At 46.2% G+C, this 21,660-nt stretch overlaps 1 protein-coding gene across 1 annotated transcript; it reads right to left on the bottom strand.

Moving 5' to 3' along the window:
• Positions 1-3,373: 3,373 nt before the first annotated feature.
• Positions 3,374-20,047, bottom strand: LOC111604059 (mucin-5AC). Its single transcript, XM_030223699.1, has 8 exons — positions 19,993-20,047; positions 16,119-16,583; positions 14,107-14,274; positions 7,034-9,338; positions 6,784-6,824; positions 4,443-5,911; positions 4,315-4,378; positions 3,374-3,448 (listed from the first exon to the last, which is right to left on the bottom strand). The coding sequence occupies exons 2-8, from the start codon at positions 16,581-16,583 to the stop codon at positions 3,380-3,382; spliced, it is 4,581 nt and encodes a 1,526-aa protein (XP_030079559.1). The 5' UTR covers positions 19,993-20,047; the 3' UTR covers positions 3,374-3,379.
• Positions 20,048-21,660: the final 1,613 nt, after the last annotated feature.

The raw sequence follows: 21,660 nt of genomic DNA on the forward strand, positions 1-21,660 counted from the left end.
GCAACAACTAACGAACTCTTCGCGGCGGCAGAGCCAAGCGACTCTTCATCCATACTAGAACCAAGTCAAGAAATCCCCAAAACACCGCCAACTGCATTAATTCAAGAAGTTTCACAGCCACAGGTTGCTCCAACCGCTGCCCATCTCTGTCGACACCTGCCACGGCTGCCGGCTCATCCTCATCCTCATCGGCAGCGGCGTCACGTCAACTGCAGCTGCCGGCATTGTCGGCAGTTGCCGCACGGCAACAGCAGCTACTGCTGAACGGCTCTCTGAAGAGCAAGACGAAGACATTTCCTGCGTATCGAGCATCGGTGCGCAGCGAGAGCGACGACAAGGAGTACAGGGCGGCTAGCAGCAGCAGCAACACGATACCGACGACGGGCAAAAGTCGGCCAAGATCAGCGGCAAGAACTGTAACAATCTGCTGCACAACGCCGGCAATAAGCTAAGCGTGAGCAGCAACTCCTTCGGCCTATACGCAGCATCTGGCATCATCGCCCAAGAGCCCTGTCTCCAGCAACGGCCATCTGAACAAATACTGCCTGACGGACTTGACGCGCCGCAAGGCCGAATTCAATCGCCAGCTGAGCGCGCCGACAGACTACACACATCACTCGTCCAGTAACGGCTCATAGCATCGCTGGAGTGGTGGGACACAGTCATCACGGCCATCACGGGCACGTGCACGGCCAGTCATCGACGGCGCCAGCCACACTCAAGTCGCTGCAGCTGCACAACTTTGGTATGCATCATCCGATGCCAAGGCCCACGTCCACGTCGTGCACCAACAGCTTCAACAGACGCCACATACGTAGGCGCAAGAGCAAGCTTAGTAAGCGCCTGCTGAACGGCGATAGCGAAGAATCAGTACGCTGCTCATACTGCTCCGTATTGAATGTGAATGAGAACGACTTGCGGATTTCATTCGAGAACACCTGCACCGACTCACTGGTCACCGCTGCTAATATGCGACCAAGGAACCGAAATGGTGCACTTTGATGATGTGTCGTTGTACGGCACTCCGAAAGAGGAGCCATATGCTGTGCTTTAATCTGCATTGGCTTCACTCTTTGGTGGATCATCGACGCAAAGAAGTCCGCGAAGCACTTGCGAGGAGTCGTCGCTGGAATTGGGTCGGTCGAGGACGACCTTACACTTGAGGGGGGGGTAGTTAACTTATAACACTTAGTTAGCTTATAACACTCAATGTAAGGTATTATTCAACACTTATTATCGGGTGCTAGACAAGTTAAGGAACAGCCCTGGCAAGGGCAACTCTACTTACGCCGGTGAGGCTATGATTTGTAAAAATATAGATCAGTCTCGTGTTTTAACTCGTACTGATAGGACATGCTAAAAATTGGTGTCATATAAGTAAAACTAAAAATAGTGAATATAATAAGAAAAACCAATAAAATTAACTGTTTCGATTATTCAAAAAAGAACAATTAAAAGCAGGGTTAAAAAGCGTTCTTCCAGTAAACCGCTTAAATAAATATTCACTCCGTCATTTGCTCGTTAAATGGCTTATTTCATTGTCTGAGCCCGAGGCCAGCAATAAGAGGCACAGTCGCCTCTCAACCTAACTTTCAGTCACCACAGGACTGGAAATCATATAACTGGCGCCCAACGTGGGGCGGACTCCACAACCAACAACAATTAAGACAGCAGCGCGGGAGCTGCAATTGACAGATCTTATAAAGGGATTTTTTTTTGTTTGTTTTGTGTTAGTTGAATCTTGTAAGTGGATACTCTAGCCAAAATTTTTCTTCAAACACAAAAAGTGTTAAAATTTATTTTATAAAAAAATAGCTAGGACTAGCGAGTATTTTATATTGCAATTGCATGTAAAAAAAAAAAAAAATTAATGATCAGAACCAAGTGAGAGTGACTACTTTGGGAATTTTAGTGGCAGCAATTGATCATTCAGATCGTCAATAAAATTACATTGTGTTACTTTCTGTGTGTCTGAAGTTGTGCATGCAGTTCTCGTAGTTCAGAACTGCGACGTAATTCGACCCATCTTCTGACGGCCCGTTTTATTTTTCGCGACCACTGACCTGCGCATGTCTCGGTTCAACCAATAGAGAAACCCTCGCAGGCAGTCTAGCGACTCAGATTCCGACTGTGCAGTTCTCCCACCATCAGGTAGAATGGATGTAGATCAGCTTACGGAAGTAATAAGGACGGCTATCAGCAAAGCTTTAGCCGAACAGGCTGCTGTAAACCAGCAGAGGGAGCATGCATTGACTCAAAGAATTAATGAGTTAGCTGAACAAATAGCAGATGCATCCCCATTAGTTAGAAGTTCTTTTTTGAAAATGCTGAAGACCAGACAAAAGGCCTTTGCAGACCCAGACGAGACGTTGCCGTATAACACATCAGTCGTGGCTACCATTAGGACCATAGATGTATATGGGAGTTGCCACATCCACCGCCTAGTTGAACTGTTGAGCTTTAACAGAATGTTTGGAAATATAGTTGAGTCTGAGCTAGATTTTAGGTAACAACTACATAATACACAATACTTAGGATCTGACAGTTACCATTATAGTTACAGTTACAGTCACAGTTACAGTTACAGCTACAGTTACGGTTTCAAAGATACTGAGTTGCAACAACAATTTCACATGAATCATAACATTATCGAGATCACATCAAATTTGCCAGCGAATAACTACGAAAGGCTGTTGCATTTGTCAGCAATTGGGCGAGCTAGGGAGGGAGGGAGACAGGGAGGTAGTGGCTGACATATATGTGTATACGCATATGCATGTGTATGTATGCATAGGTGAAAGTGTATTACACACATACTTACATGCATATACGCACATGCATACATACACGTACGTACACATGTATATATAGCTATATGTATGTATGTATGTATGCATATAGCATATACATATTCGTATGGATATTAAGTTAAATATGAGTTAATTGTTGCTATCAAAAGATTTATCCTACATATATATTTATACATATATATATGCAATTATAATTTGATTTTTGTTTCGTTATATTTCTTTTGTTTATATCGTAAGTTAAGTACATATATTTAGCTAATAGAGTCGAAAGGAAATACTCGTTTCATCTGAAGACCGATGATGCCCGTTAAACTTTTCCAGTTTCTTTGATTTCTTTATTTTGTGTTCATATTTGTTTTTTTTTCATAATTTGTTTAACAACCGCACTGCTTGAGGTACATACATTAAGGATAATACGAGCCCGATCGACTTGTCGATTGCAATTATTTTTAGCTACCCTGAAGATGCAATAGTTAAGGTATAACAAAAAAATTATATATATATATATATATATATATATATATATATATTTATATATGCATATATATTTATCTTAAATAAAAAACAGTTTATTTTCTATCGGGAAACTTGCGATTTCTGGAACTGGATGCGGCGTCGCGTCGTGGAAACTCCTCCAACTACATGCAAAAGAGGGAGACAAAGAGAAAGAGTTGAAAAAGCAACGTAAGTTTCATAGCAATAAGAGCCAAGTCAGTTACGAGACTGGCATGCTTGCAAAGCTGACAGAGTGAGGGAGAGAGAGAGAGAGAGAGTGATGCGAAGGGAGGTGGGCAGATTCAGAGCTAGCGCTATAGCAGAGAGAGAGAGAGAGAGAGAGAGAGAGTGCTTAGCAGACACATAACTGTAAGCTAAAGAGAGCAGCAGAGAGCTATTGTTACAGCACAAGAGTTGAATGAACTGCTTAGAGAGTGCTCTAAGCAGATAGTTCCAAGTGCAAGCGCTGAGCGTGTTTACAGAGTAAAGACTTGGGAGGCCTTGATTGTGAGGGTTCAATCATTCCTTGCTTAATCAGCTCAGTTATTCAGATGTCCATGAACGAAAGAATTTGAAGCAATCAGACGGTCTTGAACGCAGAGTGGCTTATGATTTATTGAATAACCGTGCCAAGAGCAACGTGACGGACTGAATGTATAGTTCATGAACCACTGAATCGTTCAATATCAATTCAATGACGACATATCGTTAATTGAACGATGAATAAGTTCAATCGAACTTGCTCTGATCAAAATGACTCTAGCAGCTTGTAAGACGAGCTGTGGAAGAGCTTGTGGGGTCTGTCAGCCTTCCTCTGCTTTAACCAGTTGTCCTTGAAGTCTTTCCAATCGCCTTTCGAATCTTGAATAGCTTTAACGCAGTCAGGAAGGTCTAGAGCTTCGGGTAGTTCACCTGGGAAGTCATGCCGTCAGCAGGCGACTTCGACGGACCTCGAGTAGTCGAATTGCAATCGTGAGCGCTGTGCTTGGATTCAAGGTGTCGTACTTACCCTTTGACCCGTGTTCTTGTTGCCATGGCGCGCTGGCGGTGGCAGCGGCTCATTCGTGTAGACTCTGTGGGCATTTGGGATTGGAATCAGTGAATGCAACTTTGCCAATGGAGAGCTTAGACAGTTACCTGGTCTCCGTTTGCGCTTCAGGCTCGAGCAGCGGCAACGTGTCCTCGCCCTGCTGCAGCAGTTCCACCGAAGCTAGCGAATCGCTGCCCGTACCCGTGCCAGTGCCAGTGCCTGTGCCCGTGCCCGTGCCCGTACTGGTATCCTTGTCCTTGTCGGCTGTGGTGCTAGTGGTGATCGCTGTGGCCGCAGAGGATTCGCCACGCTCCGCCTCGTGGCACTCGCACTGGCAGTCCTCGGGCTTGACGTAGTTGTAGTGCAGCTTGTCACCAGAGCCCACATCTGGTCGCTGATGGTGATGGTGATGGGCGTGGGCGTGGGCGTGAGCATGGCCATGGTGATGGCCAGAGTTGCGATGTGCACCGGTGCAGCCACCGGCAGAGGAGGCGCTCGTCATGGCCGTCGTCGTGGTGGTGGTTATTGTGTCCTTCGGCAGCGTGGTGATCCGCTTGGCCGGCTTCCGCTTTTCGGGTATGTTCTCAAAGTCGATCCAATGGCCGGACAGCTTGCGCTGTGTGGATGCCTTCGGCTTGGGCTCCTCCAGGCTGGCGGGCGCCTGGCCGACTGGTGTGGGCTGCGGAAGCGGAGCTGCTGCAGCTGGAGTCGGCAGCAGCTGCTTGTTGGAATCCTTGCGCTCCAGATTGTTGGCGCGCAGTCCCTCCTCGGCGAACTCGAACCAGGACTTGCCGCTGGCATTGGAGATGCGTCGCGGCGACTTGCTGCTCTGCGCCTTGTCCTTGACGGTGGAGTCCTTGCGCGGCAGGCTAATGCGCAGCTTCTCGCCACGCACAGGTCCGCCCGTGTAGCCGGCCTCCAGCTCGTGCGGCGACTCCTGTGGCGTCATTATGCCCATGCCCGTGCAGTACTCCTCGAGGTGGGAGGGATTCAATGGCGTGGTCGAGCGTGGCCGGTCTACGGGACATGTCTTCAGCTCCATGTTGGCGCGCTCCTTCATGGGAATGAGCGGAACGCCCTGGGCCCGCTCCTCGGGCAGTGTTGTGGGCACATAGGGAAGCTCGTCGTCAAAGGACTCCTGGGAGACCAGGCCGGTGCTCTCGTGCTCCTCGATCAAGCACACGTTGCGCGGAAAATGATGCCGTTTCGCATCCATGCCCATTGGCACGGCCGTCGTCATCGATGAGCTGCCGGCCATGTCCGAGTCGCGTTCGCTCTCCGACGACTCAATGGGCTCGTGCTCGTCCGTCGAGTGGCGCTCAGAGCGCTCATCGTGTGTGGGCGTTGGCGACAATGCCTCCATCTCCTGCAGCCCTTGCAGTCCCTGCAGCCCCTGCAGCTCCTGCGGCTCTGGTTCGGCTCTCATTTCCGACTCTGGCTCTGGATTCGGCTCCGGCTCCGGCTCCGGCTCCGGCTCTGGCTCCTGCAGAGTCACGCCGGTTGCTAAAAAGGAGGAATACACAGATTCGGAATTGGACAGCACTCGAACGTAAGACATGGCTAGACTCTTAGTAACCTAGAATCTTTCTACGATTATCCAACTAATAACAGAAGAGAATTTAACTATTTATTTAATATATTTATTTTTTTAATTTATTCTTATTTGTTTGTTAGGGCCGATGTAAAAATACTGAATTGAAGTTGTCGAAGTCGAAGCTTGCTTGGTTCAAGGAGTACAGTGAGCCCTCGGCAATGGCGACCTGGCTTGACTCGCTTGACTTGTTTATTTATTTATTCATTTTTATTTATTTCAACTGTCACGTAATTCTCTTCTTTAAGCTCTATTCTAAATTTGTATTTTCTAGCGGCTTATGCTTGGCACTACTATTTTTCTGAACACAACTTTATATTACGTGTCTTTATCAATGTCACCTATAAAGCTTATATATCTTTATACATATTTATATATGTATATTTATACATATATGCACTTTAAAATTTATGGGCGTGGCACATTGGGCACATATATATGTTCCACAGCTTTTTTTGTGATAGTTTCAAATATTGTGAACAAGTCACTGTTCGCTTCGTGACACGTTCGCTTTTCGGGCAGCGGGTGCATTCAGCCACCTCCCACCTCTGCAACAGATAGACCTATATGTCTATGTGACCAAATATCGATTTTATATCTATATATTGTCAAGAAGAAGGAATTTAATCAAAAACATCAACTAGATTCAATGCTATTATGAGAGCTGAGAACTATTGAAAACTCTACGATTGCACCTCGTTAGAGGCACGTTCTAAGTGGTCAAGTCTCTTGATCAATTATTGATTTTATGCTTATATATTCTTAGGAGAAACCCGATCTTTGAAGAATGTAATCAATAAACTGATCTAAGCTCAATAAAAAAGAGTTGAGAACTATTGGAAACTCTACGATTGCACCTCGTTAGAGGCACGTTCTAAGTAGTCTAGTCTCTTGGTCACTGAAATACACAATTATTGATTTTATGCTTATATATTCTTAGGAGAAACCCGATCTTTGAAGAATTTAATCAATAAACTGATCTAAGCTCAATAAAAAAGAGTTGAGAACTATTGGAAACTCTACGATTGCACCTCGTTAGAGGCATGTTCTAAGTGGTCTAGTCTCTTGGGCAACTGGTTAGAGTAAATAAATAAAGTCTATACTAACGTTTCGGTTCCGGTGCGGTCTGTCGCTTGGGCTTGCGTGGCACAGTTGCAGTCACAGTTTCAGTCACGGCTTCGGTCACGTTCTCGTGATACTTTTTGCGCACATCGAAGTTCTCGAGATAGCGCGAGTGGCGCACATCGGCGGCCGGCGGTGCAGTGGGCGGCGCTGTGATTGCTGTTGCTTCCTCCTCGGAGTTGGAGCGGGACTTGTGCTTGGAGCGCATGACGACGGCGCTGCTGACCACAATTGTGGCACCTGTTGCCTGCTGCTCGTCCTCGGAGCTGGAGCGCGCCGTCGGCTGTGGGGCGGAGGCGGGTGCGTCCACACGCCTGATCACCGTGCCCTGGCGCTGGAGTCCATCGGTGGTACAGTCGGAGGCCGTGGTCGAGCTGGAGTCGGGCAGCTGCACTTGCTCGGACAGTTGGCTGGACTGGCTCTCCGTCTTCGAGATGCTGAACTGTGTGGAGAACAGCTGCTCCTGGCTGCCAGAGCCGAGGCGCGTCGCAAACAGCAGGCGCCTGCGCTCCTTGGCAGCGGCATCCTCCACTGGCGCATTGACCGTGGCCACGGTCTGCACGAAGCGCGGCTCGCAGGCGCTCTGCGTGCTGTCCACTGAGGGCAGGCGCTGCATTTCGGCCAGCCCATTCTCGCGCAGCACCTCGACGACCACGTGCTCCGTGATCTGGGCGAGATTGGCCTGCGGCTCCTGTGCGCTGTGACGCTGCAGTTCGTTGCTCCAGGCGCGCGGCTCCAGCGGCAGCTCCTCCTGTGCTGGCAGCGTTTGTATGGCATCCAGATCGCCGCGTGGCTGACTCGCCTTGCGCTGACCCACCGGACGCAGTGCTGCGGCCGCTGCGGCCAGCTGGCTGGCAGTGATCGGAGCGCCGGCACCGGCGGGAGCTGGCGCACTCTGAGCTTTCGCTGCAATGCTAGCAGCACTGATAATCCTCGTTCGCTCCATGGGCGGTGGCGAAGGCGCCGCCAGCTGTTGGATGCCCTGCAGCAGAGTGCGCGCCTCCCGCTCCTCGGGCGGCGTGTGCAGCGGTATGTGTATGACACCCTCCACGGGCTCATCGTAGTACCGCAGCCGGCTGTTGGGACGCGAGCCGGCGGGCGTGCGACTGCGTCCGGCGCCTGGCACAGGCGGCGGTGGCGGCGGCTCGGCGCAATCGATGGGCGAGGAGCTCTTTGAGCTTTTGGTGCCATCGGCGCCGGCGCTGCTGCCCCGCTTGCCCGGCTTGAAGATGGCCAGCACCGATTTCTGTTTGCTGGGCGTCACGTTCTGTGAGCCGGGCGCCTGAATCAGCGCCATCGCTGTCGATGGTCGCTCTTTGCTCTTGCTGCGCGACCGGGAAGACTCACGCGGCGAATCTGGCGAATCCTTGCCCAAGCGAAACAGCGAGCTGAACGAGCTCTTGCGGGAGACTGTGGCGCCAGCGGGTGCAGCCGGCGATGGCGAGCGGCTGGTCAGCCGCATGGCATGCCGCGAGGGCTTCGGACTGGCCGTTGGTGTCAAGCGATGCTCGTCTAGGCCGCCGCCCTGCAGGCTCAGCGAGGCGGGCTTCGACTGCGACTGCGAGTGGGAGCTCTTCGAGTAGACGGGCGTCAGCTGGTTGGGCGCCTCGACGACACGCTCGTTGGCCGCAATGCCCTTGTCGCTGTACATGTGATCGGGACGCAGATTGATGCGTATGTATTCCGTGCCGCTGGGCGTCTTGCCGACGACCATTTGGCCAGGACTCTTGGTGCTGCGTCGCTGTGCGCCCATTGCGTTCGAGCTGAAGCTGGAGCTGGAGCTGGGCTTCGCGGCGCTAGTGTTGCTGGGCCTGCTCTCGCCGTTGGGCAGCGTGGTGGGCTTTGTGCGGCGTGCCGAGGTGCTGGGCGGCTGCATTTGCATCTGGATTCCTTCGGCGAGGACCACCTGGGTGGGATCGTGCTTGGCACGCGCCAGCAGCAGCTGCTCCACGGCCAGCGTCGCCTCGCCCAAGCTCTGAGCGGAGCTGGGCGCCGTTGAGGCATTGCTAGCCCCACTCATGGCGCCATCGTTGCTCTCCACGGGCTTGGGGCCGCAGAACGACGTCTCCAGCAGCATGCGATGCGGCGACGGTGAGCGCGAGACGCAGGAGACAGCCGACAGGCGGCTGACAGCCGAGCCCTGGCTGCCAACGCTCGAGATGCGGCTGGTGCGGCCCGAGATGCAGAGCAGAGCGGCCACCTCAGAACTGGCCGAGTCCTTGCGCTGATGCTGCTGCAGATAGCTCTGGTGGTCGTCGAACTTGAAGATGTGCGGCGACGACCGCTTGCCCTGCGAATCGAACAAAAAAGAAACCAGCTGAGTACATTGGGCAGCAAGGAGCACGAAGCAGAGCCGAGCAGGGCAGAGCCATCATCAGAGCCACTTGCCGCAAATCAAAGACAATTCGACAAGAACCACTCGAGGCGACACTGTCAATTGGATGTCCTTGACTCTGCCCAAAAAACAAGCTAAAAGAAAAAAGAATGTGGAATGCGAAAGTGCGCGACTCAGTAATACCCTGCAACTAGCTGTCATATGCTCATGGTCTCTAACGTCGAAAATTAGCATAATGATGTTATCGTTTTATCGATACTTATCGATTTTGTGGCAGTTCGAGTGTTCGCTGAATATTATACGACTATATTCAAAGCTGGCAGGCGGCAATATATCGAAAATAAGCTCATAAGCTGATCGATATTTATCGATATTGTTCAAATTTCATTTGAAACTGGACCTGCCATCAGTTTTTCGTGTATAAGCTGTTTGCAGCATTTAGAATGAAATTTCAAACAAATCGATATTTATCGATTTTTAGAGATAATTTTGCAGTTATCGAGAGTAAAACAAACTCTTTGATTTAATATATTCAAATTCGCTCATTATTCAGCATTTGCATTCAGGTTGAAAGAAAAGAAAAAGTTATCGATAACTTGAATTGCACTCAATATGCGCACTGTACGGACAGATATGCCCAAACTGATTGCAGGCTACTAAAATGAAGCGCGTCGAACCAAAAGCTATCACGCGTTAACCCGGAACACAATCTCTGACATTCATTCAATCGCATGTCAATTGCATTTCGACTTCCTTCATGGTCCTCTTTTAGCCTCCGGCTCGTTCTCAGCACGCAGCGCGGATTGTGCATGGAGAGAGAAAGAGAGAGATATATGGTTAGATAATCAGAGCGACATGCCAATAAAGTGCGACAGAGAGGCAGAGAAAGATAGAGAGTGGGAGAGAGAGAGAGCGAGACAGAGAGAGTTGGGGTCTGAAAAAAACATGCAAGCGAACTGATATAATTGCTGGGTTCATGGACTCAATGGGTGACTGAAACTGGAAACATTGATACATGCAAAGCACCCGCAGATGTCAACAGCAGCAACAGCATTAATTAGTAAATGCAGCGAGCTCCAATGTCAGCTGCCAGCCATACGGATCGGATTTTAACATTTAATTAACGCTGGCAGTTGGCAAAGTTGGTTTGCGACTGCACGGGCGGGTGGAGGGGCGTCGTTCAGGTGCTTACGGCTCACTTATCCCCAATTAGGGTGCGGCATTTACAGCAATTTGCTGCCTGCTGCAAGAGAGCTTCTGACAAATTTATAGCCAAATGCAAGGCATCAACTTTGTAGCGGCTTTCAACGGCTTAATAAACTTTGGTTTGCAACGGATATTTAAGCCCCTCGAACCACGCTCGAAGTTGGCCAAAATGTCAAGGGCGTAACTGGGTTAACAATCAATTTTTTCAATCCAACCACATATCGATTGTCCGATAACTTGTTAATTATGCGGCAGGCAAAACCACAAAAGTTCAGGCTGAACGCTTGTCGTTCAATTGACGAACCAGTTCATTATGGGATAAAGTTCCAATTACAAGTTGTGCAAATAGTTTGAATGCAGCTGTTGTGCCTAATTGCCTAATTGATTGATTGATTCAATGATTGACAAGCTGCAGCGAAAGTGAACGATAGTCAGGGCATATTGCAGCGCCTCGTCTCGCTTACGCAACTGAGTTAGTCATTCAAACAGACTTTATTTTTTAGATTAATTGCTTCAAATTCCCCCAATTGCATATCAATATGCTTTTTATAGCCTGAACCCATTGAAAATGGACATTTAGTTGCTGTGTGTAATGTGTCTTTGTTGATTGGTTGGCAGGGTTCAGGTATCTCCTAGTCGAGCAGTCTGGCTAAACTTTTGCGAGAGAGGGAGAGTCAGAAAACTACTAAGTATATGCCTCTACACCTGAACTAACTGTATCCTATGCTATATCATTGACAATTCAGCACTTATGCGCCCTACCATAGACGTTCGTTAACTCGTCCTGAACTGAAATTGTTTAGAGAAATTGATATTTTATTAGATTGGCTTCAGTATTTGTTGCCTATCTCTGGTATTTACCATTCGTCACGTCTAATGTGTCACAACTTATTGGGTTCCTGGCGTTCGATGCTTATCTTAAGTGCTGTGCCATTATTGGTATTAGCCTGGCCAACAGCAGCTGCGTAACTAGTTGCAGTCGCTTTTCAATTGGCCAAGTTTCTTTTACTTTTTCAACTGGTTAAGTTGGGGCTCTTCGTTTTATTAAACTTCTCAATTACAGTTGGCGAGCAGCGTCTGTGCGTGCCACATTGGCAACTTTGCAGAGCTGCCAGAGGGGGACGTGGCAACTTCTATGCTGGCTGCCATCATTAATAAGTTTCTTGCAACGGCAACAGTTTGATTTGATTACCTTTCCACATCAGCTTGCCGCAACACAACAAAACAGAGCAACGGCAACAAAGAAAACAGTAACAAGCGGAAATGTTGGCTTCGCCAGAGTTGCCACGTTGTTGCAATTTCAATTATCAAGCTGACTGCCAATTGGCCGCTTTCCGTTTCCGCTTGCCGTGCGAAGCCACACGTTCTATTCCCATCTCCCTCGCTCTCACTCCCGCTCCCCCGCTCTGGCTGTGCTTAACTTTTCTCTAAAAGAGCAGCTAGGAACATTAATTAGAACTTTTGTCAGAGCGTCGCCTGGCAACATGTTAGCAAAGTGCATTTCCACAACAAAATATTTCAAATCTCTTATTCATGCTACATTATTGAATTAAACTAATTAAATCTAATTACATTTCATGGCAAGCTTTTGGGCATTTTTCAAGTTGGGCCACCTTTCTAGTCAGAATTTATATAAAGTTACATGAAACTCAAATTTATTATTCATTCAAGGACTCATTTAAATTTTAGATTTACTATATACTATTTGTACCATGGCTTTTTTAATCAAGTATTAATTAAGTGTTGAGCAATTGTATTCATTCGAATTAGGAACTGATAATTCGTTACTATTCATACCATTCATTGCTAGTTATTACTTTTTATTCATATCCCATTTAGATCTCTCTAATTCTATTCATTTCTATTTATTACTCTTCTTTAGTATCCAGTCATATATCACATCATTTTTGTTCATAACTATTCATTATTATTCATTAGCATTCATTCACTCTATCATCATCATCATAAATCATTAATATTCATTTCTATTCATTACTCTCTATTATATATCACATAATTTCTATCATTTCTCTCTCATAACTGAACATTACTATTCACTACCTCTTCATTAGTATTCATTAATTTCTCACATAATATTTATATATCCCTCTCAATCTGATCATAACTATATACTACTATTTACTACTATTCATTCCCATTTATTTATATTCATTAATATTCGTTGTTAACTATTAATCATACCTGTCGTAAGACTAAACACAGTTTACTCTGAAGTAATACTGAATATTGTTGTACATATATTCATATATTCATATACTCATATATTTATATATTCATATATTCATATATTCATATATTCATATATTCATATATTCATATATTCATATATTCATATATTCATATATTCATATATTCATATATTCATATATTCATATATTCATATATTCATATATTCATATATTCATATATTCATATATTCATATATTCATATATTCATATATTCATATATTCATATATTCATATATTCATATATTCATATATTCATATATTCATATATTCATATATTCATATATTCATATATTCATATATTCATATATTCATATATTCATATATTCATATATTCATATATTCATATATTCATATATTCATATATTCATATATTCATATATTCATATACTCATATACTCATATACTCATATACTTATATACTCATAAATATAGGGTATTTTCTAGTCGTGCTCACTCGCGTGTTTTGCTGCCGCTTCAGCGGCGGCTGCTGCTGCTGTCAGCTGATGTTTTTGAAAGTTTTTACCCATCAAGTAGCAGTCGAGCAGGTAAACTGCAGGTAAACGCGAGTTGTCAGTTGTCAGTTGTCACTCAAGCGTCTGCCCCACTTGCCCCACTAGCCCCACTAGCGCCACTAGCCACTGCTGAAATCGCTGTTGCACTTGCCGGGACGTACTTGTCGCAGCCTTCAGCCTGACAGGTTGTTATTTTAAATTATTAATTTAGCTGCTCTGCAGTTGCCATTGCTGCGGAATTTCCTCAGGCAGCCACCTCAAAGCCATTGGAAGTATTTCAATTTCCTCTATGTCAATTTTCAGCTCTCTTTATGTAGTTTTTCCTACTCATTTTTTGTATCCCTGGCAACTGGCTGCAACTTGTTGTGGCTGCGGTTTAAGCGGTTTATGCAACGGAAATGAAGTCACCCTGGACGAGCATGCAGATAGTGCTGCACGACTATAAGATACCCGTTGCACTTGCAATCGGCCGTGGTAACTTCCAGGATCATGGCAGACTTGCGTATACCTCGTTAGACTCTACGGACTGCAATTGTCTGAGCAATCAGAATGCGATTCGATACTTCAAAGCTTGCAGGCAAAACAGCTGGGGCAAAGGGCAACGCTGAGTTTAGCTGGCTAGACGAAGCTTTTCTTAAAGTTTTTCCTCTTGCATACATTTAGTCTTCATCACGTTGTTTGGGTGCACAGAGTGTTTGTTACATAGATATCCTATTCAAGGCAGTGCGATCTTATTGCCCCCTCGTATCACTTACCTGTTGCTGCTGCTGCTGCTGCTGTTGTTGCTGCTGCATGCGCTCCTGCTCCTCTTTCTTTTGCTCTGGATCCATGAAATAGAGCTCTTCGGTGGAGCTGCGCAACTCCAAGGCGCCCTCCTCACGGAAACCGAGACCAATTGTTTCCTGTAGGGTGCCAGTGCCGACCTTCATAGTATTAGTTAAACACGGTAACCACCCAATACACACGCACGCACACGCACACACACACGCACACACGCACACACAGACGCGCACACACACACGCACGCACATACAGAATTTCATAGAGCAAAAATAATTTTTTTTTTTTTTTCAAGTTTAAGGAGTAAAGCATGCGGGTTAGAAGCAACGGGCCAAGATAAATACGAAAATCAAAAGGAACAGACAAATAAACAAATCAACAGCCAATTTTTTGTGCATTGCGGTGGGCGGGTGTGCATCAATAAGTGTGTGTGTGTGTGTGTGTGTAGGTGTGTGGGTGGAAGTGTGGACGTGTGTGTGCACAGGTTGTGTGGGCGCAGGAAGTCACAGGAGAAAGAGAGAAGGTAAGGGAGAAAGAGAGAGAGAGAACGAGAGAGAGAGAGAGAGAGAGAAAGAAAGTTACACAAAAAGAGAGTCAGAAAGAAATGAAAAACAAGAACAAAGTACAAATAATTAGCACAAAATGATTCTTTAAATGCGACGTCGACGTCGACGTCGACGTCGTGCGTTGTTTGAGTTGTTTGAGTTGTTGGTTCTGTGTTAGCCATTTGTGAAAGACCCTTGCAGAGATATAACTTCTCGCCATTGCTGAGCTGACTACTAACTCTGTTTAACAAAAGCTCTAATGGGATTCAGGTGTTTATAAGCCCATTGAGCTTGGCCAAGTTAATGAAAAATTTATTTGAATTTTTCGGCTTGCTACAAATTGACTATATAATCTATGTCCGTAGGAATCCAGCACCTAAGCAATAATACTTAGATTAATGACAATGAAAAACATGATCAACATTTTAATTTTCATGAAAAACCTAATGCTAATGAAAATCAAAATGAAAATGAAAATTTTAATGATAATGACAATGACAATGATAATAAAAATAATGGTGAATATCATAATGATAATGAAAATCATAATGATAATGACAATCAGAATGATAAATAAATCATAATGATAATGAAAATCTTAATGATAATGAAAATCATAATAACAATCATGATGATAATGACGCTGATAACGAAAATCCCAATGATAATAATAATGAAAATCAAAAGGATAATGACAATCATGATGATAATCAAGCTCATATTGAAAATCATAATGATAATGACAATCATGATGATAAAGAAACTGATAAGGAAATTCCTAATAATAATGAATATCATAAAGATAATTAAAACTGTAACGATAATGACACTGTCAATGATTATGAAAATGATAATGAACATTATTAAGATAATGACAATGATAATGAAAATGCTGATCCAAACGGTAATGCTTTGCTTATAATAATACAAATAATAATGGAATTACTCATGATGATGATGTAATGAAATTTATAGCCTATGATAACCATAATATAAGCTAAAATTAAAATGTTCGTAATGATAATAACAATGGTAATCATAAGAATTAATTACAATAATAACAATTCTAGTCTGAAATTCATATTTTGAATAGAATCAAGATTTGACCACATTCGTAAATGGGCCACATACCAATCAGTATAAGCTACTTGTAAGCCATCAGTTTTAGCCAGGGTTAATTTAAATGATAGCAAAAATAATAATAGGCTTGCTACGATTTTAATTAGCTGCAAGGGTATTAAAGCTTCGGCTAGCCAAAGTGATTTGGATTTGGTCGTTGTTGTTGTTGTTGTTGTTGTGTAGCTGTAGCTGTGGCTGTGGCTGTGGCTGTGGCTGTTGGTGTGTGTAAACGACAGTGTCGCTGCTCTAGAAGCCAAGCTATCTAACCACTAAGCCGGTCTCGCCCCCGGGAGCAGAGATAATCATCGCAATCCCAGGCTTACCTGCTCGAACACATTCTCCGGGCTGCTCTCGCGGCTGTCCTCCTCGTGATGGGACGAGCTGGAGGCGCGGCTCAGCTCGATGCGTGGCGTTGATGGCGTGGTTAGTGTGGCAGCTCCACGAAAGGTGCCGCCCGTGCCCGCAGCCATGCCCATTGCCAGCGGCAGCGGCTGGCCGCCCTCATTGCTGCTCACGAGAGTCGTTGTGACGGTGGCCGTGGCCGTTTTCAGCGGTGGCGGTCGTTGCTTGGCAACGATGGAGCTGACATTGGCGGAGCAGGTGGCGGTCGATGTTGATGATGAGGTGGATGTGGAGGAGCTGCTGCTGCTGCCAGTGTTGGACAGTGCGGCTGCAGTGGATATGCTTGGCGCTTCGCTGGGATTCGGATTTGGATTTGGATTTGGATTTGGATTCGATTTGCGAGTGGTTGTCGTTGTTTGTTGTTTGCGCAGCGTTTGCTCCATCATCTGCAAAAAAATTCAGAGCTTTGGATAAAGGCACTGCAGATAAATGACACACACAAGAGAGACACACACACACACACACACACACTATGTCAATCATATGCTTTGCAACAGTGGCTGTCTCGTGCTCTGTGCCACTGTTGCACTGGGAGCTGGCATCTTCCCCAAGGCTCGAAGCCCCAAAACTCGAATCACAATTCATTTTATTTCCTCTATGGTTTTCATTACATGCGATTTTAATTAATATCATCCATTGCGCTCGCGTTGACCATTTTTCAATGGCTCAACATGCCACACGGACTTGCCGCATTCACCTGCCGTCCCAAAAGTGTCAGCACAGCTTTGTAATTGAATTTTCTTTGAATGCTTCGGGGCGCTCAAAATGAATTTCAAAATGTTATTTCGCTTTTTACGACCCCATTCCCGGCTCCAACTTAATTTAGAATAGTTTCGAAGCAATCTCCCAATACCCTATAGATATGCAGGCCGTTAGAGAAACTCTTTCTTTATTCGCATTACAAATTACAGAGTTTTTCTTTTATTAACTTTTCAATTTATCTATCTTTAATCGGAGCTTAAGATACTTCCATTCATATCCGTCTAACTGTAAGTTGTTGCCTACTTTTCCGCTTCTTGTGTAGGGTATATATAGAACATAAACAAAACTCTGTGAACTGTAACATGAGCTCCTAAAAAAACGAGAAAAGTTATCTTCAGCTACAGCAGCAAAGTTTTGCTAACAGTAATTGAATGCTGCACTTTTTAATGAAATACTATATCCTTGATACTTTTCCCTTTCATATCATTTACTTTTTCATACTCTGTTGAAGAGGGGCAGCAAATGTATTTGCTTGACTCATTTCTAAGATTCCCTTCTGCGTCTCAGGTTCGCTCAATATGACAATTCGGGTAGAAATTGTGACCCTCTAGCATTAGTTTGTATTGCAAGGCTAACCAATTATTTGGAAGTTATTATTTTAAAAACAATAGAGATAGAGATAGAGATAGAGATATAGATAGAGATGAGATAGAGATAGAGACTAGAGAGAGGAGATAGAGATAAGGATAGAGATTAGAGATAGAGAGAGAGAAGAATAGAGATAGAGATAGAGATAGAGATAAGAGATAGAATAGAGATAAGTATAGAGATAGAGATATAGATAGAGATTAGAGCATAGAGATAGAGATAGAGATAGAGATAGAGACTAGAGATCGAGCTCTGCGTAGAGCTAGCGATCCTCGAGCTAGCGCTAGAGCTAGAGCTTCGAGCTCGAGCTCCGCGCTCGCCGCGCGCTAGAAGCCGATCGCGATCGAGATCGCGATAGAGCTCGCGCTCGCCGCTCGAATCGCGCACTCGCGCTCGCGCTCCGCGCTCGCGCTCGCGCTCGCGCTCGCGCTCGCGCTCGCGCTCGCGCTCGCTCTCGCGCTCGCGCTCGCGCTCGCGCTCGCGCTCGCGCTCGCGCTAGCGCTCGCGCTCGCGCTCGCGCTCGCTCCTCGCGCTCGCGCTCGCGCTCGCGCTCGCCGCGCTCGCGCTCGCGCTCGCGCTCGCGCTCGCGCTCGCGCCTCGCGCTCGCGCTCGCGCTCGCGCTCGCGCTCGCGCTCCGCTCGCGCCTCCGCTCGCGCTCGCGCTCGCGCTCGCGCTCGCGCTCGCGCTCGCGCTCGCGCCTCGCGCTCGCGCTCGCGCTCGCGCTCGCGCTCGCGCTCGCGCTCGCGCTCGCGCTCGCGCTCGCGCTCGCGCTCGCGCTCGCGCTCGGCGCTCGCGCTCGCGCTCGCGCTCGCGCTCGCGCTCGCGCTCGCGCTCCGCTCGCGCTCGCGCTCGCGCTCGCGCTCGCGCTCAGCGCTCCGCGCTCGCGCTCGCGCTCGCGCTCGCGCTCGCGCTCGCGCTCGCGCTCGCGCTCGCGCTCGCTCGCGCTCGCGCTCGCGCGCGGCTAGCCCGCGCGCTCGGCCTCGCACGCGTCTCTTCCTTTCCTGGCTCTTCTTCTTCTACGGCGCGCTTCCATCCACTTCTGCTTGCCCTCTTTCGTTCTACCTTCGTCCGCCCCATTATACAAACTTAACCCCAATTTGTGGCTCCTTGCAACACTTTGATGCATTTAACATGCAAAGTGACCATGGAGGATGTGTGCATTGCAGCTAAAACACTCAAATTAGAATGAAATGGCTTAGCTCGACCTTGCGGCGCCAACCATTAGCCAAGTCTTAAGTTAAGTCTTTTTAACCCTGCTGCTAACCACTTTAAGGCTAACCAACCACTGTAACCCAGTCCTAAATGCAATGTCAATGCAATTATCCAATTTAAACTTAAGAAAAACCTTCTTGACGCCTTCTCCAAGCTGAGCTGTACATTCACATAATAGTTTAGTGGAGCAGCACGCGCCCCTTCATGACCCCTTCTCATAAATGCGACGCACATGGAGCCACATCAAATGCGTTCAAGGAGATGTCCTTACACACACACATACATACACACACTCACACACTCACACACAGGCACAGCATTCGCGCTTGTCACTAGAATGCGCTGATTGACACATGGCGCTTGGGAGCTTGGGGCCGAAGCTGGGCGCCAGGAGTGAAGGCGTCAGCGGATTTTAAGGCGAAAGCATGCGTTTATTGTCTGCATGTGCGTAACGAGGGAAGGGGGAGAGAGAGAGCGCACGATGGAAAGAGAGCGAGGGGAGAAATGCATAAACCTTGGGCTTTTTGCACACGCACACACACACACACCAAAATTAATTTGAAGCTGCTGCTGCTAAAAACTATGCAATGCTATTCACGTGCTCGCGCTCTCACTCTCACACGCACACACTTATTGACTCACACACTCACCCCACTCTCTCTCACTGTCTTCGCTGTTCGCTCTCTACACACATACACGCCATGCCGCCGCATGCCGCAGCGCATACATAAAAATTGTAATTAATTTGGATAAACAAGAACCGGCTTGGTAACGGAACATTGTTCGAATTGTTGTGGTTCGCCTTTATTTTTGTAATATTTGATGGTATACAGAAAAGGACACAAAAAAATTAAATACAAAAAAAAAAAATATAAAGATAAAGAAAGAGGCATAAAACAGCGCACGAAATGGGGGCAGTCGAAAAGGCAGCGACACATTTTTTGTGATATTGCATACTTTTCAGCGTTGGAAGCTGCGCGCTGCTCGTAAATGCCTTATCATATTAATTATAATTATAATTTTTAATAAAAGCAACGCACACACACAAATATACGCAGATATACATTTGTGTATATATATTGGACAGCCCCACAGTATGTAGAGAGGCGCTACCGCTGCTGCTGCTGCCGCTGTTTCTGTTTATTGTTAATGTTGTGTTCTCACACATACGCATACATACACGCGAGCTTACACATGGCATCTTTCCTGTTATGTGTGCGCCTTGCTACTCACCGTGTGCCAAAACTTGCCGTTATTGCTCTCTTGCCCTGCTTGTTAGTGTATTGTATTAATATATTTTTCTTTTAGTTGCTGCCAGCTCCTCTACTTGTCCTTATTAATTTTTATTAATTTCTTTTGCCTTAGCTTTGCACCGAAAAAAAAAACAACCGAAAAAAATTAGTGTAGCCAGCGGCGCTGCAAGGCGCAAGGGAAGCGCAAAGTCAAAATGTTTGGTTCACTTTTGCTCGTTACTGGCGTGTGGTTTGCTTTTGCTTCGCTTTTGGTTTGTTCGTACGCGCGCGCTCAGAACTCCACACACTTCACACTCAACATGCCCGCTTCCTCACACTCTATCGGTATTTATTTCCTTCGCTCCGCTTAACCGTTAGACTGCACGCACGCAGCGCCAGCATCGTACTGGGCCACAGCCAAAAAGCTTGCTATGCCGTTTACGACTTATGCCCGGCAGCGTTCAAAGTAAAGTTTAAAAAAGCTCCCATCGCTGCTAAAAGCTTCGCAGCAGGCGTTCTTGCAAAAGCTTTCTTTAGTGCCAATGCACGCTCAGCTGGCTAAGCTTCGAATACAGCACTGCGCAGACAAATAGAATGGGCAGCTTTTGAGAGATTTATTTCTCAAAGCATCAATTACATTTATTAAACGTGAGTTAATGGCAAAAAAAATGAATGAATGAATGATTGTGAAAAAAAAACCAAATATCTTGGATTTTCTTTGAATCGAATAAATATATAAGCCTTTCTCTTACACACAATTGATATAGTTATTGTGTGTTTTTATATGTGTGCTGCGCACTGTGGCTCCACTCCGCCTCACTCTCACACTTTCTCACTCTCTTCTTTGCTCTTTCCCAGTCCACAGTGTGCGGATGTTTTGCATGTTCAATTTTTTGACTGTATATCCACACAGACACATACATATACATACACACTTTCACACGCACGTGCGCATGTTTGCTTTACAGGCTGTTTCCAATTTCTGCTCTCAATCTTTGTCCATTGTTAAATGACATTATTTGGAGCACTTCACATTTGATTTGGCGCGTGTCAAAATATTTTCGCAATTGTGCCTGTTCAACTGTACTCCCTTGCTCACTGCCTACGTCCTGTTTGACAGCTTTCGTTTACGTTTCTGTTTCTGTTGTTTTTGTTCCTTTTGCTGACTTTAGCTTAAGCTGCTCTTTGCTGTTGCTTTAACGGTAGCTGTTGTTGGTGTTGATATATATATATTTGTGGGCAACACTTAAGCTCTGTTTTGTTTAATGGCCAAAAGCGTTTTGTACGCCTGCCTTTAAGTGGCCATTTGCATGTTTTTGGCATTCACCCAGAGCCCAGCACATTCAACCGGCCATAAAGGACATCATCCCCATTTCCCATTCCCTGCCCATAGTGGATTTTATGTTGGTGATAATTAATTTTTGAAACGGTTCATAAATATTATTTATATACCATGCATGTATGTATGTGTGTATGCTTATGCATGTGCAGCTTAAGCTCGGCATCTATGAAACTTACCGCTATTCGATTTTGCTGCTGTGTTGCAGCTGTTGCTGTTGCTATTGTTGCAATGGCTGCAGTTGTTGCTACTGTTGCTGTTGTTGCTGTTGTTGCCATCGTGGTATTGGTCCTCAAATGACTTTTCGAACGATGCAATTGGCGCTGGGCC

This window comes from Drosophila hydei, unplaced genomic scaffold (assembly GCF_003285905.1).
Source record: "Drosophila hydei strain 15085-1641.00,03,60 unplaced genomic scaffold, DhydRS2 tig00000250-arrow-arrow-pilon, whole genome shotgun sequence".
Classification (NCBI taxonomy): Eukaryota; Metazoa; Arthropoda; class Insecta; order Diptera; family Drosophilidae; genus Drosophila; species Drosophila hydei.